The sequence below is a fragment of the Engystomops pustulosus genome, chromosome 4 (genome assembly GCF_040894005.1).
Source record: "Engystomops pustulosus chromosome 4, aEngPut4.maternal, whole genome shotgun sequence".
Classification (NCBI taxonomy): Eukaryota; Metazoa; Chordata; class Amphibia; order Anura; family Leptodactylidae; genus Engystomops; species Engystomops pustulosus.
Window position 1 is genome coordinate 206,013,215 of NC_092414.1, and position 19,461 is coordinate 206,032,675.

A 19,461-nucleotide genomic window follows, 5' to 3' on the forward strand; every position below is an offset into this window, starting at 1 on the left:
TGTTATCCTTAAGGCAGTGGCAGGGACCAAACCTACACGCGATGATGGTCACAGGCGCCGGGCGAGCTGCAGGTATCACACAGGTAGCAGTGATTCAGGCTTGGAATTATGGGTCAGGAGACTAAAGTGTAAGGACACAAGTCTGGGGAAGACTGCGCCTCCATGTTATAGACATGTGACTGCTGTATATGTCTCCTGGATGGTCTCCAGATCCGCACCACAGTATACAAGACAGAATACACTTTATTAGAACCCATTTTGTGCAACATTTACAAAAATGTAAAACGGTACAAAGCAGGTGAATACAAAAGTCAGCACAACCTCGGTCGCTGTGTCCATGATGGGTGTCACTGCCGCACCTTTCATGGGATAGTGCACAATCATCAGGTGATAAGTGTAATCCTGTGCCAGAGGGAAGGGGCAGGACCTAGACAAAGGGCCACGATAACAAAACATATAATGGGTCCACATCCGACAAGAGCTCCACTTATTATACCACAACATCATGAGGTATGATAGCTGTACAGCTGAATGCAGACTTTCTGGCTGCCTGCAGTCACCACTAGGGGGAGCTTCTATCCATGGACTTATACAACTAGTATAAAGCTGTAAAAATCTATAAGCAATAAACTGCTCCTAGTGGTTGTAGCAACCAATGTTCTAGCTCATCAGCAAATCAGTCTGCAGCTTCAGAATGTAATATCAGCACACAGCGCCATATGTACCTAGAAATAATAGCGGGTCTGTGCTACATGTGTCTTATTATGAACCCCCCGAACATTTACGTATAAAAATACATTGGAAGGAGCATTCTACTTTACTCAAAGTCAACCTCCTACTATTATACTGCCCCCTATGTTTAAGAACTACTATAATACTGCCCCCTATGTACAAGGATATAACTACTATAATACTGCCCCCTATGTACAAGAATATAACTACTATAATACTGCCCCCTATGTACAGGAATATAACTACTATAATACTGCCCCCTATGTACAAGAATATAACTACTATAATACCGCCCCCTATGTACAAGAATATAACTACTATAATACTGCCCCTTATGTACAAGAATATAACTACTATAATACTGCCCCCTATGTACAAGAATATAACTACTATAATACTGCCCCCTATGTACAAGAATATAACTACTATAATACTGCCCCCTATGTACAAGAATATAACTACTATAATACTGCCCCCTATGTACAAGAATATAACTACTATAATACTGCCCCCTATGTACAAGAATATAACTACTATAATACTGCCCTCTATGTACAGGAATATAACTACTAGAATACTGCCCCCTATGTACAGGAATATAACTACTAGAATACTGCCCCCTATGTACAAGAATATAACTACTATAATACTGCCCCCTATGTACAAGAATATAACTACTATAATACCGCCCCCTATGTACAAGAATATAACTACTATAATACTGCCCCTTATGTACAAGAATATAACTACTATAATACTGCCCCTTATGTACAGGAATATAACTACTATAATACTGTCCCCTGTGTACAAGAATATAACTACTATAATACTGCCCCTATGTACAAGAATATAACTACTATAATACTGCCCCTTATGTACAAGAATATAACTACTATAATACTGCCCCCTATGTACAGGAATATAACTACTATAATACTGCCCAATATGTACAAGACTATAACTACTATAATACTGCCCCCTATGTACAAGAATATAACTACTATAATACTGCCCCCTATGTACAGGAATATAACTACTATAATACTGCCCCCTATGTACAAGACTATAACTACTATAATACTGCCCCCTATGAACAAGAATATAACTACTATAATACTGCCCCCTATGTACTAGAATATAACTACTATAATACTGCACCCTATGTACAAGAATATAACTGCTATAATACTGCCTCCTATGTACAAGAATATAACTACTATAATACTGCCCCCTATGTACAGGAATATAACTACTATAATACTGCCCCCTATGTACAGGAATATAACTACTATAATACTGCCCCCTATGTACAGGAATATAATTGCTATAATGCTGCCCCCTATGTACAAGAATATAACTACTATAATACTGCCCCCTATGTACAGGAATATAACTACTATAATACTGCCCCCTATGTACAGGAACAGAACTACTATAATACTGCCCCCTATGTACAGGAATATAACTACTATAATACTGCCACCTATGTACAAGAATATAACTACTATAATACTGCCCCCTATGTACAGGAATATAACTACTATAATACTGCCCATATGTACAAGAATATAACTACTATAATACTGCCCCCTATGTACAGGAATATAACTACTTTAATACTGCCCCCCTATGTACAGGAATATAACTACTATAATACTGCCCCCTATGTACAATAATATAACTACTATAATACTGCCACCTATGTAGAGGAATATAACTACTATAATACTGCCCCCTATGTACAGGAATATAACTACTATAATACTGCCACCTATGTACAGGAATATAACTACTATAATACTGCCCCCTATGTACAGGAATATAACTACTATAATACTGCCTCCTATGTACAGGAATATAATTGCTATAATGCTGCCCCCTATGTACAAGAATATAACTACTATAATACTGCTCCCTATGTACAAGAATATAACAACTATAATACTGCCCCCTATGTACAAGAATATAACTACTATAATACTGCTCCCTATGTACAAGAATATAACTACTATAATACTGCCCCCTATGTACAAGAATATAACTACTATAATACTGCTCTCTATGTACAAGAATATAACTACTATAATACTGCCCCTATGTACACACATATAACTACTATAATACTGCCCCCTTTAGATAAGAAGATGTTGTTGGATGATATAACATATGTGTTGGTGCTGATATTGAAGCTTCCCCTGTAGATGCTGCAGATAACTGGTGGAGGTTCCTGTGGATTTGGGTTCAGAATACTAGAACCCATCAGCTGTGATATATTACAGGTCACACATGAGGGGACGTCTGTAGTTTAGGGTTGGGGTACTCACAGGGTGGGGGGCTCAGTGCTTACACTTGGCTACTGCTCACCATTCAGCTGCCTCCAGCTCTAGATAAAAGCTGTGCTGAGGGGTCTTTTCCCCAGATACATCTGGGGGACTCATACTTGGCTGGAAATACAGTTTGAAGGGATGAGAACATCGGGGGTTACAGGGACTAGACACGGAGGAGGGTCAGGAGACATCGGGGGGTGAACTTCCAAGATCCTACTAGGATGAGACTGAGGGATGATGTCACAGTCGCTTGTACTCTAGAAAATATAAGAAAGCAAAAAAGTGATCCTAGAAACTACAGACCTGTGAGTCTAACATCAGAAAATATTTGAGGAGTTAGAGATGCTATCCTGGAGGATCTCCCTGTACATAACCATATAACTCAGCATCAGCATGGGTTTATGAGGGATCGGTCCCATCAGACTAATCTGATTGGCTTCTATGTGGAGGTACGTTCCAGACTGGTTGGTACAGTGCTACATAAAAGTGATAGAAAACAGAGGGTCGTCGTTAATGGCACATTCTCCGATTGGGTTGACCAGTGGAGGCCACAGGGGTCAGTATTGGGGCCACCTCTTTTAAATATTTTTATTAATGACCTTGTTGCGGGTTTACACAGTCAAGTTTCAATATTAGCAGATGATACTAAGCTCTGTAAAGTAATTAATACTGAGGCCGATATTTAAGCATTACAGAGGGATTTGTGGAAGCTTGAGGAGTGGGCAGAGAAATGGCCGTAAGGTTTAATGTAGATAAATGGAAAGTTATGCACTTAAGGACCTGTCACGGGTGCTCCCGCAATCCATGTCGCGGATCACGAGTACACCTGTGCTCCGCTGTGTGCCGTGTCCCCGTCCCTCAGCCGGAACTTACCTCTCCTGGCTCCTGATGCTGCCTTGGTCCCGTCCAGGCCGCGTGCTCCCTCTGCTAGGGCGCGCAAGTGCAGGATCTTTAAGCCTTAAAGGTCCAACGTCCTCCTGATTGGAGTTCGCTTATCTGGTCTCGCCCTTATAATCTGGCACCTCCCCGCCGGATCTTCTCCTAGGATCTTCTATAGTTTCCATACCAGGCTTCCCTAAGCCGTTCCTGTGGAAGAGAAAGCCCATTAGCATTCCCAGACGCTTTCCTGTGTTCCTGTCTCTAGCGTTCCCAGACACCTCCGTGTTCCTGTGTGTCTCCAGTGTCCTAGACGCCTGCATATTCCTCTGTGTCTACAGCGTTCCCAGACACCTCCGTGTTCCTGTGTGTCTCCAGCGTTCCCAGACACCTCCGTGTTCCTGTGTGTCTCCAGTGTCCTAGGCGCCTGCATATTCCTGTGTGTCTACATCGTTCCCAGACACCTCCGTGTTCCTGTGTGTCTCCAGCGTTCCCAGACACATCCGTGTTCCTGTGTGTCTCCAGAGTTCCCAGACACCTCCGTGTTCCTGTGTGTCTCCAGCGTTCCCAGACACCTCCGTGTTCCTGTGTGTCTCCAGTGTCCTAGGCGCCTGCATATTCCTGTGTGTCTACAGCGTTCCCAGACACCTCCGTGTTCCTGTGTGTCTCCAGCGTTCCCAGACACATCCGTGTTCCTGTGTGTCTCCAGAGTTCCCAGACACCTCCGTGTTCCTGTGTGTCTCCAGCGTTCCCAGACACCTCCGTGTTCCTGTGTGTCTCCAGCGTTCCCAGACACCTCCGTGTTCCTGTGTGTCTCCAGCGTTCCCAGACACCTCCGTGTTCCTGTGTGTCTCCAGCGTTCCCAGACACCTCCGTGTTCCTGTGTGTCTCCAGCGTTCCCAGACACCTCCGTGTTCCTGTGTGTCTCCAGCGTTCCCAGACACCTCCGTGTTCCTGTGTGTCTCCAGCGTTCCCAGACACCTCAGTGTATTTGTCTCCAGCTTTACCAATGTACCTCCGTGTGCTCTTGCCATCCTGTGTCAAGGCTTCAGTTTGCCTCCGTACTTCCTGCTGTGCCTTCCAGGGCTCCAGTCCAGCGTGTCTCCAGTCCGTGCCACCGTTACCAGTGTTCCACCGTGTTCCTGCTGTAATCCAGGCACGGACTGTTTCCTGCATATCCTTTACCTTGGCTGCCACCTTGGGCCTCATACCATCTCCCGCGGTGTGTCCACTGAGGGTCCACTGGTCCACAGACTCCTCCCTCCGGACTCTTCCCATAGAGGCTTTTAGTTCTGTTGTCTGTGTGACCGTTACAGCAAGATCTGGCCATGGACCCTGCCAGGATCAGGGACTCGGCCATGGACTCCGCCAAGGCCATGGATCCCGTCAGAGGCTGTTCCAAGGACGCAGACCAGTTGCTGGCAGATGTTCTCGCCCAGCAGTCTCAACTGATTTTTTCTTGGAGAAAGGATCTGAGCGGGGTTACCACCCTGCTTCGACAGCTGTTACACTCCTGGCTACCACAGGCTCCATTTCCCCAGCTTCCCAGTGCTGCTCCGGCTTTCCAAGAGCCACTGCAGCCTGTCTCCATGCCTCAACAGCTGTCTGATCGCCAGCAACTACAAGTCCGGCTTCCATGTCGGCCTCGCTTGGCTCCAGTGTTCCAAAATCCGGCCGCCGTGCTTCCTCAGCTTCCAAGCTCTACTCCGGTTTTCCAGGAACCACTCCAGCCGGCTGCCATGAATCCACAGCTTCCAAGTTCTCCTCCAGCTTTCCCAGAAGACACTCCAGAGCCTCCGGCTTTCAAAGAGCCACTCCAGCATCTGCAGCTTCTTAATGCTGTTCCAGCTTTCCAAGAGCCGCCCCTAACTTCGCAGTTTCCCAGTGCTGCTCCGGCCTTTTAAGAGCCACTTCTGCCTCCGGCCGTACTGCTTGCGAAAGGAGTCTATGCAAGTTAAGTACTTGTCCAGACGTCTCGGGGATATCCTCAGCTTGGGGTTTGTCCTATTTCTGCTTTCCTCCTCATGTGTCCCATCACCAAGATGAATTGGAGAAGGTGAAAGAAGAGGCTGAAGAAGAAGAGAAGAGGGGCCCTAAAGAAGGAGGGGGGGTACTGTCACGGGTGCTCCCACGATCCATGTCATGGATTGCGGGTACACCCGTGCTCCGCTCTGTGCCGTGTCTCCCGTCCCTCAGCCCGGACTTACCTCTCCTGGCTCCTGATGCTGCCTTGGTCCCGTCCAGGCCGCACGCCGGCTTCTCCCACTAGGTTCTACCATCACTATGGACAGGGGGCGTCCTCTACACCTAGAGGAGAAGCGGTTCTACCATCACCATGGACAGGGGGCGTCCTCTACACATAGAGGAGAGGCGGTTCTACCATCACCATAGACAGGGGTTATCCTCTACACCTAGAGGAGAGGAGGTTCTACCATCACCATAGACAGGGGGCATCCTCTACACCTAGAGGAGAGGAGGTTCTACCATCACCATAGACAGGGGGCATCCTCTACACCTAGAGGAGAGGAGGTTCTACCATCACCATAGACAGGGGACATCCTCTACACCTAGAGGAGAGGAGGTTCTACCATCACCATAGACAGGGGGCATCCTCTACACCTAGAGGAGAGGCGGTGCTACCATCACCATAGACAGGGGGTATCCTCTACACCTAGAGGAGAGGAGGTTCTACCATCACCATAGACAGGAGGCATCCTCTACACCTAGAGGAGAAGCGTTTCTACCATCACCATGGACAGGGGGCATCATCTACACCTAGAGGAGAAGCGTTTCTACCATCACCATGGACAGGGGGCATCATCTACACCTAGAGGAGAAGCGTTTCTACCATCACCATGGACAGGGGGCGTCCTCTACACATAGAGGAGAGGCGGTTCTACCATCACCATAGACAGGGGTTATCCTCTACACCTAGAGGAGAGGCGGTTCTACCATCACCATAGACAGGGGTTATCCTCTACACCTAGAGGAGAGGTAGTTCTACTATCACCATAGACAGGGGACATCATCTACACCTAGAGGAGAGGAGGTTCTACCATCACCATAGACAGGGGGCATCCTCTACACCTAGAGGAGAGGAGGTTCTACCATCACCATAGACAGGGGGCATCCTCTACACCTAGAGGAGAGGAGGTTCTATCATCACCATAGACAGGGGGCATCCTCTACACCTAGAGGAGAGGAGGTTCTATCATCACCATAGACAGGGGGCATCCTCTACACCTAGAGGAGAGGAGGTTCTACCATCACCATAGACAGGAGACATCCTCTACACCTAGAGGAGAGGCGGTTCTACCATCACCATAGACAGGGGGCATCCTCTACACCTAGAGGAGAGGTGGTTCTACCATCACCATAGACAGGGGGCATCCTCTACACCTAGAGGAGAGGAGGTTCTACCATCACCATAGACAGGGGGCATCCTCTACACCTAGAGGAGAGGAGGTTCTACCATCACCATAGACAGGAGACATCCTCTACACCTAGAGGAGAGGAGGTTCTACCATCACCATAGACAGGGGGCATCCTCTACACCTAGAGGAGGAGGTTCTACCATCACCATAGACAGGGGGCATCCTCTACACCTAGAGGAGAGGAGGTTCTACCATCACCATAGACAGGGGTTATCTTCTACACCTAGAGGAGAGGAGGTTCTACCATCACCATAGACAGGGGTTATCTTCTACACCTAGAGGAGAGAAGGTTCTACCATCACCATAGACAGGGGGCATCCTCTACACCTAGAGGAGAGGTGGTTCTACCATCACCATAGACAGGGGGCATCCTCTACACCTAGAGGAGAGGAGGTTCTACCATCACCATATACAGGAGGCATCCTCTACACCTAGAGGAGAGGAGGTTCTACCATCACCATAGACAGGGGGCATCCTCTACACCTAGAGGAGAGGAGGTACTACCATCACCATAGACAGGGGGCATCCTCTACACCTAGAGGAGAGGAGGATATACCATCACCATAGACAGGGGGCATCCTCTACACCTTGAGGAGAGGCGGTTCTACCATCACCATAGACAGGGGTTATCTTCTACACCTAGAGGAGAGGAGGTTCTACCATCACCATAGACAGGGGGCATCCTCTACACCTAGAGGAGAGGAGGTTCTACCATCACCATAGACAGGGGGCATCCTCTACACCTAGAGGAGAGGAGGTTCTACCATCATGATAGACAGGGGGCATCCTCTACACCTAGATAAGAGGAGGTTCTACCATCACCATAGACAGGGGGCATCCTCTACACCTAGAGGAGAGGAGGTTCTACCATCATGATAGACAGGGGGCATCCTCTACACCTAGATAAGAGGAGGTTCTACCATCACCATAGACAGGGGGCATCCTCTACACCTAGAGGAGAGGAGGTTCTACCATCACCATAGACAGGGGGCATCCTCTACACCTAGAGGAGAGGAGGTTCTACCATCATGATAGACAGGGGGCATCCTCTACACCTAGATAAGAGGAGGTTCTACCATCACCATAGACAGGGGACATCCTCTACACCTAGAGGAGAGGAGGTTCTACCATCACCATAGACAGGGGACATCCTCTACACCTAGAGGAGAGGAGGCTCTACCATCACCATAGACGGGGGCATCCTCTACACCTAGAGGAGAGGAGGTTCTACCATCACCATAGACAGGAGGCATCCTATATACCTAGAGGAGAGGCGGTTCTACCATCACCATAGACAGGGGGCATCCTCTATACCTAGAGGAGAGGAGGTTCTACCATCACCATAGACATGGGGCATCCTCTATACCTAGAGGAGAGGAGGTTCTACCATCACCATAGACAGGGGGCATCCTCTACACCTAGAGGAGAGGTGGTTCTACCATCACCATAGACAGGGGGCATCCTCTACACCTAGAGGAGAGGCAGTTCTACCATCACCATAGACAGGGGGCATCCTCTACACCTAGAGGAGAAGAGGTTCTACCATCACCATAGACAGGGGGCATCCTCTACACCTAGAGGAGAGGAGGTTCTACCATCACCATAGACAGGAGGCATCCTCTACACCTACAGGAGAGGAGGTTCTACCATCACCATAGACAGGGGGCATCCTCTACACCTAGAGGGGAGGTGGTTCTACCATCACCATAGACAGGGGGCATCCTCTACACCTACAGGAGAGGCAGTTCTACCATCACCATAGACAGGGGGCATCCTCTACACCTACAGGAGAGGCAGTTCTACCATCACCATAGACAGGGGGCATCCTCTACACCTAGAGGAGAGGAGGTACTACCATCACCATAGACAGGGGGCATCCTCTACACCTAGAGGAGAGGTGGTTCTACCATCACCATAGACAGGGGGCATCCTCTACACCTAGAGGAGAGGAGGTTCTACCATCACCATAGACAGGAGGCATCCTCTACACCTAGAGGAGAGGAGGTACTACCATCACCATAGACAGGGGGCATCCTCTACACCTAGAGGAGAGGTGGTTCTACCATCACCATAGACAGGGGGCATCCTCTACACCTAGAGGAGAGGTGGTTCTACCATCACCATAGACAGGGGGCATCCTCTACACCTAGAGGAGAGGAGGTACTACCATCACCATAGACAGGGGGCATCCTCTACACCTAGAGGAGAGGTGGTTCTACCATCACCATAGACAGGGGGCATCCTCTACACCTAGAGGAGAGGAGGTTCTACCATCACCATAGACAAAGGGATTCTTTACTGTAAGAGCAGTGAGACTAAGAAACTCTCTGCCACAGGAGGTGGTTATGGAGGACTCTTTGTACATGTTAAAGAGAGACCTGAATGTCATTCTGGAGAGTAAAATATATTAGGACGGCTTCTCATATCACAATGTGACAACAAACGCAGCCATTTTCTTGGGGTCATTATCTTTATCTGGTCATTAAGAGAACATAATCTAGTAATCGCTCTGTCTGAGGTCACTTATGTCTATATATAAAAATCTCAAATGTTCCTGGTGGCTGCTTAACTACAGTCCACAAGATCTATGTGACTCTGTGTCCCTGCTGTCACTGGACTCTTTCTGTAGATGGGGTCATTGCTAACCAATCTGGTTGCAGTGGGTGTGTTCTTGCAGTGGGTGGAGTTTGCCCTTAACCTGTGACATGCTGCAGCACCGGGCGCAGGCTGCAGCCTCTCCTGGGCCTCAGATCTGTATCAGTGGCTCTAGGAATGATCTGCATGACTACATGAGGATAGCAGGACTCCGCTGTAATGTGGGTGAGAGTAAGGGGTCACTGAGAATGATTTCATCCGTATGACCTCCCATAACCATCTGTACCCACCCCTAGACTGAATAGGACACACCCACTCTGGAATTTAGGGCCATCTGATTGGTAGGGTAATTTCAGGCCTCCAGACCACACATCTCTAGCCCCCTCTTGTGGCCGGTGGTATTATCACCTTACCTTCACCACAGCTATTTTTTCACATGCTGTAGGTAGAGGGATTTCGTCCTCAATGACCCCTTCCTGCTCTTTCTCTATCAGGTCGCCCTCTTCCGATGAGGAACTCCCAAAGTTATTCAGGACACAGGTCACCTGAAATTAGATGTGGAAGGTGGGGGGTTAAGGTGGTTGGACTCTAACGAACCTGCCCCTTTATGGGGGGAAATATTTATCATTATATGAATTTTTTGGGTGTATAAAAAAGTCACAAAAGTCAATTTAAGTGATAGAGTCGCACAGGAACAGGATTTTGGTCAACTTTAGGTATAGTAATTGCAGAATATAGGGCCCAGAGCTGGTAACATCATAGTTCTACCACCCATTAGATGCGACAACAAGTCCCTCCTACAGAGGTTTTCTCATTGCTTACCAGAAAAACAGCGATGGCTCCTCCGACTATGGTGCCGGCCAGAACGTCTCTCCAGTGGTTCCGATATTCAGCCACGCGGAGTAGACACAGGAGCCAGGCAGGAGACAGCATCGCCAGGCACAGGGAGGGCTTCACCAGCCGCGAACCCTTCACTTTCAGGACGAGGGTGACATACATCTGTGGGTATGGACAGACAATCACTGTATGTCACCATGGTGATGGGGAATTGGGGTATCCCTTAGGTCGTAAGGGAAAATTTGGACAAAAAATAGATAAAATTCATTAAAATTAAAAAAAATTCTTTAAACTTGATATGTGACCAAATAAAGACAGAGACTGGGACTGACCGTGGTGTACACCGCAGCGTACGCCCCCAGAGCTGCCGGCTTTGAGGGAAAGGCTTTCCGAGCTTCATTGATGAGATCGGGGTCCCCACTGCAGGCATAGGGTGATGCTATATACTGCATGTGAGACTTGCATCCAAGGGCAGTGTAATTGGGGCGACAGACGGACAGGAAATGGGGGGCCTGGTTACCGGTGACGGTCTGAACAGCTCCAGCAAAGATAACAGTGCAGAAGAGGCCAAAGGAGAAAAGTCCTGAGGACCAGGTAGAAAGGACAATTAATCAAACCCTCAGGTTCTGATGACCACAGAAGAAGACACCACCATCACAAATGGATCATGGAAAGTGCTGGGCAGTAGAGATGTCACAGGCCACAGGAGCTTTCATCTATACATGTAGATCACATCATTGAACTGGAAATCTCACCCAAGATCCTGACAATGCGTCGCAGAAGAGGATTGAAGAAGCAACAATCTCCACAGGAAATGATCTTCTCCCTATTACCCCAGCGAGGATTGATAAGGGCCGTGGACACTTCCCCCAGGAGGATCTGTGATCAGAAGACAACCCAACAACACACAAGTAAATTACAGAATGTGAACCCTGAAAACCCTAAACACACTCCATCCTTTACGACACACCAACGAATTGTGCCAATGGACAATGGATCTTAACCTTGGCGTTGATGACCATAATTCTGGTCAGTAGTGAGAAATCTGGTATGCATCCACCAAAGTTATCTGATCCGTCAATGTGAAACCAAAATGGCCAACCTCAGGAATTATCTCAACGTATTGTGAACCAAAGAGAAATACAAGAAACATGCGATAAGAAACCGTGGTCACGTCATCAGAAAGTCTACCGAATTACCAGTAGACAAGTAGCACTTCAGAAACATTTTTCAAATTATGACTAGCATTTCAGAAGACGGGTCAATTATGGGACACATGATGGAATACAGGCAGTCCCCAGGTTACATACAAGATAGGGACTGTAGGTTTGTTCTTAAGTTGAATTTGTATGTAAGTCGGAACTGTATATTTTATCATTGTAATCCCAGCCAGAACATTTTTGGTCTCTGTGACAATTGGATTTTAAAAATGTTGGATTGTCATAAGAACCAGGATTAACATTAAAGCTTCATTACAGACACATTTGATAACTGTTACAGCTGTTTATTGCAGTCTAGGGCTAAAGTACAGTAAATTACTAATATCCAGTGGTCCGTTTGTAACTATGGGTCATATGTAAGTCGAGTGTTCTTAAGTAGGGGACCGCCTGTAACTTGGATTATAGAAGATGGATACTTTATAGAAACACCATCACCTGTTCACCAGAAATGCGAAATGTAGAGGACAGGAAAGATAGAGGTAGAATCATGAAGATGCCAACAAGGAACCTAGAAGACCTGGAGACAAAGTGGAAGGCTCTGGTGCAACACTATTCATATCGTGACCCAGAAAGACACTGAATTCTGGAGAAACACTAACTAATAAAGACTTCTGGAGAGAACATCACAAGTCAAGCAGGACCGTTAATATGGAGCTCCACTGTTCCTACATCACCTTCATTCGTCTCATCCAGGAAGGTTTTCCACATGATGCAGAACAGGTCTGGCCAAGTTTTCAGAAGACATAAATCACAGTAATTATATAATGACCAGAGATCCAGAAGATGGGACAGTATGGACCAACTTTCATCTCTTAACAGTGAAAAATTCTAATTCTTTCATGTCGAGGAGAAATGTGCAAGAAAGTATGAAATGATATAAGTCTGCCCGGGGCACCGCGCGCACACACACGCAGTACATCGCCATTCTCAGCCCCCGCTGTCATCCTGTCTTGCACCATCACGTTAAATTACCGTTATGTGACATCCTTAGCCAGATTATCCTTTAGACGTGCAACCAGCTCAGGCTCTTGTAGAAGATCTACATTGTCTAGATTTAATATAGCCACCAAACGCAAATATACCTACCGTGAGGACAGGCAGCACGGTGATGAGCGGGTACAGGAGACGTGGAGGGACCCGGCTGCTACTTTCAGGACCCGGATAAGGTTTGGACAATGTGCTGTCATAGCAGAAGAATCCCTGGGAGTGGACAGGGAAGGTGTCCGTATACTCAAAGTGGTAGGAGAGGATAACTGTCCCGGCCATGAGGACAAGCTGGAAATAGAACATCTCGTCAGAGAGAGAGGAACAAGGGCAAGAGACAAAGAAGATGTGAAGGGAAGGAAGTCTGGTGGAGGGGCGAGAGATGTAAAGGAGAGATGAAGAAGGAAGGTAATGTGCTGGAGATGGGATCTGGTGGTGGGACCGTAGTTGATAATAGATGGGATTGTGAATGATAGCAACCAAATTTTATGGAGATAGGGTAGGTGGTCGATCTGAAAAGATAACTTCTGGTGGAGAGCTGAGGGCTATGTATGATATGTGGAAAGATGTCCAAGAAGAAAGACCAGGTGGTAGGAATGGTTAGATGGAGATATGTAAGAGGAAGAAGCAAGGAGGACAGACGAGGCAGGAGATGTGAGGGAACTATATGAGGAGAAGGTCCTTCAAGCGTTCAACACTCCCGTCACATAATGTCACATCCCACTCCACCAGTCCACCACATCATGTCACATGTGCCCCACTTTCATGGCACGTACTTCTAGCAAATCATAAAAGATGATCTGTACATCTTCTACATATCACTAGCCCCCCACCACCCTCCAACGCAGGAAGTTCTAGAAGAGTTTTACGAGTCGTTAAAAAGTCATAGAAGAAATCTACCACAACTTCATCTTCACAAAGTATATTTACCTACAGTATATTATATTAGAACCACATTAAAAATCCCCCACTAATACTAACTTGTACCATGCAACATTTCTCCTAATACATTGATTCTTACCTCTACAAATAAGAAGCACGGGATAAAGGAGACGCTGCTCTTAATCTCAGGCTCATGTGCTGCCATGTGCACCGCTCCAGAGCAACCTGCAGAGAGACAGGGGTAATAAGAGGATCAGGAGCCGGGTTACTGTAATAAGATGTTACAGGGTAATAAGAGGATCAGGAGCCGGGTTACTGTAATAAGATGTTACAGGGGTAATAAGAGGATCAGGAGTCGGGTTACTGTAATAAGATGTTACAGGGGTAATAAGAGGATCAGGAGCCGGGTTACTGTAATAAGATGTTACAGGGGTAATAAGAGGATCAGGATCCGGGTTACTGTAATAAGATGTTACAGGGTAATAAGAGAACCAGGAGCCGGGTTTCTGTAATAAGATGTTACAGGGTAATAAGAGGATCAGGAGCCGGGTTACTGTAATAAGATGTTACAGGGGTAATAAGAGGATCAGGAGCCGGGTTACTGTAATAAGATGTTACAGGGTAATAAGAGGATCAGGAGCCGAGTTACTGTAATAAGATGTTACAGGGGTAATAAGAGGATCAGGAGCCGGGTTACTGTAATAAGATGTTACAGGGGTAATAAGAGGATGAGGAGCCGGGTTACTGTAATAAGATGTTACAGGGGTAATAAGAGGACCAGGAGCCGGGTTACTATAATAAGATGTTACAGGGTAATAAGAGGATCAGGAGCCGGGTTACTGTAATAAGATGTTACAGTGTAATAAGAGGATCAGGAGCCGAGTTACTGTAATAAGATGTTACAGGGGTAATAAGAGGATCAGGAGCCGGGTTACTGTAATAAGATGTTACAGGGTAATAAGAGGATCAGGAGCCGAGTTACTGTAATAAGATGTTACAGGGGTAATAAGAGGATCAGGAGCCAGGTTACTGTAATAAGATGTTACAGGGTAATAAGAGGATCAGGAGCCGGGTTACTGTAATAAGATGTTACAGTGTAATAAGAGGATCAGGAGCCGAGTTACTGTAATAAGATGTTACAGGGGTAATAAGAGGATCAGGAGCCGGGTTACTGTAATAAGATGTTACAGGGGTAATAAGAGGATAAGGAGCCGGGTTACTGTAATAAGATGTTACAGGGGTAATAAGAGGATCAGGAGCCGGGTTACTGTAATAAGATGTTACAGGGGTAATAAGAGGATGAGGAGCCGGGTTACTGTAATAAGATGTTACAGGGGTAATAAGAGGATCAGGAGCCGGGTTACTGTAATAAGATGTTACAGGGGTAATAAGAGGATCAGGAGCCGGGTTACTGTAATAAGATGTTACAGGGATAATAAGAGGATCAGGAGCCGGGTTACTGTAATAAGATGTTACAGGGGTAATAAGAGGATCAGGAGCCGGGTTACTGTAATAAGATGTTACAGGGGTAATAAGAGGATCAGGAGCCGGGTTACTGTAATAAGATGTTACAGGGGTAATAAGAGGATCAGGAGCCGGGTTACTGTAATAAGATGTTACAGGGGTAATAAGAGGATCAGGAGCCGGGTTACTGTAATAAGATGTTACAGGGGTAATAAGGGGATCAGGAGCCGGGTTACTGTAATAAGATGTTACAGGGGTAATAAGGGGATCAGGAGCCGGGTTACTGTAATAAGATGTTACAGGGGTAATAGGAGGATGAGGAGCCGGGTTACTATAACAAGATATTACAGGGGTAATAAGAGGATCAGGAGCCGGGTTACTGTAATAAGATGTTACAGGGGTAATAAGAGGATCAGGAGCCGGGTTACTGTAATAAGATGTCACAGGGGTAATAAGAGGATCAGGAGCCGGGTTACAGTAATAAGATGTTACAGGGGTAATAAGAGGATCAGGAGCCGGGTTACTGTAATAAGATGTTACAGGGTTAATAACGGGATCAGGAGCCGGGTTACTGTAATAAGATGTTACAGGGGTAATAAGAGGATCAGGAGCCGGGTTACTGTAATAAGATGTTACAGGGTAATAAGAGGATCAGGAGCCGGGTTACTGTAATAAGATGTTACAGGGGTAATAAGAGGAGCAGGAGCCGGGTTACTGTAATAAGATGTTACAGGGGTAATAAGAGGATCAGGAGCCGGGTTACTGTAATAAGATGTTACAGGGGTAATAAGAGGATCAGGAGCCGGGTTACTGTAATAAGATGTTACAGGGGTAATAAGAGGATCAGGAGCCGGGTTACTGTAATAAGATGTTACAGGGTAATAAGAGGATCAGGAGCCGGGTTACTGCAATAAGATGTTACAGGGTAATAAGAGGATCCGGAGCCGGGTTACTGTAATAAGATGTTACAGGGGTAATAAGAGGACCAGGAGCCGGGTTACTGTAATAAGATGTTACAGGGGTAATAAGAGGACCAGGAGCCGGGCTACTGTAATAAGATGTTACAGGGATAATAAGAGGATCAGGAGCCGGGTTACTGTAATAAGATGTTACAGGGATAATAAGAGGATCAGGAGCCGGGTTACTGTAATAAGATGTTACAGGGGTAATAAGAGGATCAGGAGCCGGGTTACTGTAATAAGATGTTACAGGGGTAATAAGAGGATCAGGAGCCGGGTTACTGTAATAAGATGTTACAGGGATAATAAGAGGATCAGGAGCCGGGTTACTGTAATAAGATGTTACAGGGGTAATAAGAGGATCAGGAGCCGGGTTACTGTAATAAGATGTTACGGGGGTAATAAGAGGATCAGGAGCCGGGTTACTGTAATAAGATGTTACAGGGGTAATAAGAGGACCAGGAGCCGGGTTACTGTAATAAGATGTTACAGGGGTAATAAGAGGATCAGGAGCCGGGTTACTGTAATAAGATGTTACAGGGGTAATAAGAGGACCAGGAGCCGGGTTACTGTAATAAGATGTTACAGGGTAATAAGAGGATCAGGAGCCGGGTTACTGTAATAAGATGTTACAGGGGTAATAAGAGGATCAGGAGCAGGGTTACTGTAATAAGATGTTACAGGGGTAATAAGAGGATCAGGAGCAGGGTTACTGTAATAAGATGTTACAGGGTAATAAGAGGATCAGGAGCCGGGTTACTGTAATACTAGGGCCAGGCCATCACTGAGTATTTTGGGGGGGTAATAGTAGGTCTCCTGATATTTGGTGGATGAGGATGTGATATGGATGTGGTGTATGACACTATATGATGACAATCCCCAATAATGACTGTTCCCTCCAGTCCCCTCTTAGCACAGACCTGCTGGCATGGTGCAGATATTCCCCTCCCCTCCACGCTCCGGGATGTCAGCCTAGAGGGAGGAGAGACAGCTGGGTCCCTGATCACTGTCTCGTAGCAGAAGGATTGGGAGAGAGCGATGGAAAACACAAGGAGAGAAATGACAATATTGGGACAATTAATGAGGGAAACAGAACGTAAGAGATGAATATGGGAGGAACAATAAGGAGGTGGAAAAATTATCAAAATACCAAAAAAATAAGAAATGGTGAAAATACCAGCAAATCAGGCAAAAAGGGAGGGGTGTAATGAAGCGGGAGAAAAGATCGGGGAAGGAGAGAGTGGGATTAGGATGGACAATGAAGGGATGAGGAAAAGAATAGTGTGATGGAGGGAAGAGGAGGAGAGAGCAGCTGCAGGGGGCTTATTAGTAGGCTGACGGCATATGCTGTGTGATCATAGCACCCACCTCTCCATACCTGAGCCCAACACTGGAGCACTGCCCCCTACTGGACCTCTCAGGAACTGTGTGGAATCATCAGGATGTCTCATATACAACATCTCCAGACTGGGTTAGATAGAAAACTAGTAGCTCCAGCAGTCTCTATCTATGCCGATTTCTCACTCAGAAGTATCAGAAGGATCTTATAGGAAACTATAGTGATGGGAATAAATCATAGGAAGCTTGAAAACTCATTATTTGGTCCCCTTTTTGGGAGAATTCCCCCCAATGGCCCCCACACTGAATAAAGTGTAGAAGCCCCCACGTAGTATACCCCTTCCTGTATACCCCTCCTTTTAATGTCCTCCTTTTTCTTTTGCCACCTTATATTGCCTCCCTTTTTGTAGCCCCCAACTTATACCCATTTTACTTTAAACAGTCACCTGGATAGCAGACATGCCCCACACGGTGCTCCTAAATAATATATACTGCCCAGAACAACACTACGAGGCTACAACACAACAAATGAGAATATACTGTAGTCTCCCCCAAATGATTCATTTATTTATATGTCCCATTATTGTATATTCAGTGCCCCCACCTTTCTTGTACTTGCTAATCATGTACTTACCTATGCCGCCGCTCCCACATCCTCCCCATTATCACACCAGGGCCAGCGTGCAATGTATTTGGGGGAAGGTTTCTGGACGCGTCAGTCTCACAGTATCAAAGACTCTGCATCTTATAGATGGCGTTATCTTCAGTAATAGTTCTGCTGTGGACACATTGGGGCACATTTACTAAGGGTCCGTCCCTGCGTGTATCCTGCGTGTGTCGCTTCCCCCCATCAGGTCCGCCGGAGTTCACCTTCTTCTTCCCGGTGCATGTAAGTGCTTGATCTTGCTACACAAATTCAAAGTTAAATCTTGCGGTTTGTCCGAATCCGTCGGATCGTCTGACGGCCCGCCTCCCGATTCCTATCACTTGAAAGCGCCAAAATCCGATTGCTTGCGACCCTATCCCCAAAAAGTTGGAAAACCCACGTCCACGGGACCCTTAGTAAATAAGCCCCATTATTATCACTGATAGTGGCCTCCTATGGGGACAGAGACCCTGGACATACCGGTATCACATGTCTTTGTTTCCACTACAGTCTGGACAGGACAATGGGACCGATCTGGAAATCTAGGACTGTCCCACTGAATTTGGGATGGTTTGGAGGTATAGCAGCAGGACTGTATGAGAAGATGGCAGAAGATGTGAGGAAATTTCTGGCTTCTGCTACTTTGCCACAGAAAAAAAGTTCCAGGAGCCCCGAAGTGCAACATTGTGGTGACTTACGCTGCAGGCGGATTGTTAGGAAACCATTTCCCGCTCTCTAGTTGTTAGTTGATGCTCCTGGGAGCCCCATGTAGGCTTGGGGCTTAGGCTCTGCTGCTGGGGCTCCTTCTCACAAGCTCTAGTTCATAGCTGGGAGACCCCCTCCCCCCTGACAGGCGACTACAAGCCTGAAGACCCTGTGAGTGTCACTCTGCTGCCTCATTTCTAAAATATGAATTGTAATAAAAATGTACAAGGTGGAAAATGGTTGTCAGTGCGGAGGTCAGAGCAGCCTGCCAGGACCGATCATGTCTGTGCCACAGCAGTACCAGGGGGCACCAGCAGAGGTCCTACTAGGATCAGGGGCAGGAGAGAGGAGCTCAGTAACACGTCTGTTAGTGTTTGGGGACACTGTGGATGTCACTGTTATACACACACACTGAGGTCTAGCAGACAGTCACATGGCCGCCATCACTGCTCCAGCTCAGCT

At 46.8% G+C, this 19,461-nt stretch overlaps 1 protein-coding gene across 1 annotated transcript; it reads right to left on the reverse strand.

Annotated features, from left to right (window-relative positions):
• Positions 1-225: 225 nt before the first annotated feature.
• On the reverse strand, positions 226-17,641 carry PLPPR2 (phospholipid phosphatase related 2). Its single transcript, XM_072149634.1, has 8 exons — positions 17,231-17,641; positions 14,027-14,112; positions 13,108-13,296; positions 11,557-11,680; positions 11,134-11,384; positions 10,787-10,963; positions 10,378-10,509; positions 226-3,316 (listed from the first exon to the last, which is right to left on the reverse strand). The coding sequence occupies exons 1-8, from the start codon at positions 17,238-17,240 to the stop codon at positions 3,167-3,169; spliced, it is 1,119 nt and encodes a 372-aa protein (XP_072005735.1). The 5' UTR covers positions 17,241-17,641; the 3' UTR covers positions 226-3,166.
• Positions 17,642-19,461: the final 1,820 nt, after the last annotated feature.

Coding starts and splice junctions, on each gene's coding strand:
- PLPPR2 (XM_072149634.1), bottom strand. Junction 11,385..11,556: donor ACGCATTGTCAGGATCTTGG/GTGAGATTTCCA, acceptor CCTGGTCCTCAG/GACTTTTCTCCTTTGGCCTC. Junction 3,317..10,377: donor AAAAAATAGCTGTGGTGAAG/GTAAGGTGATAA, acceptor TATATTTTCTAG/AGTACAAGCGACTGTGACAT.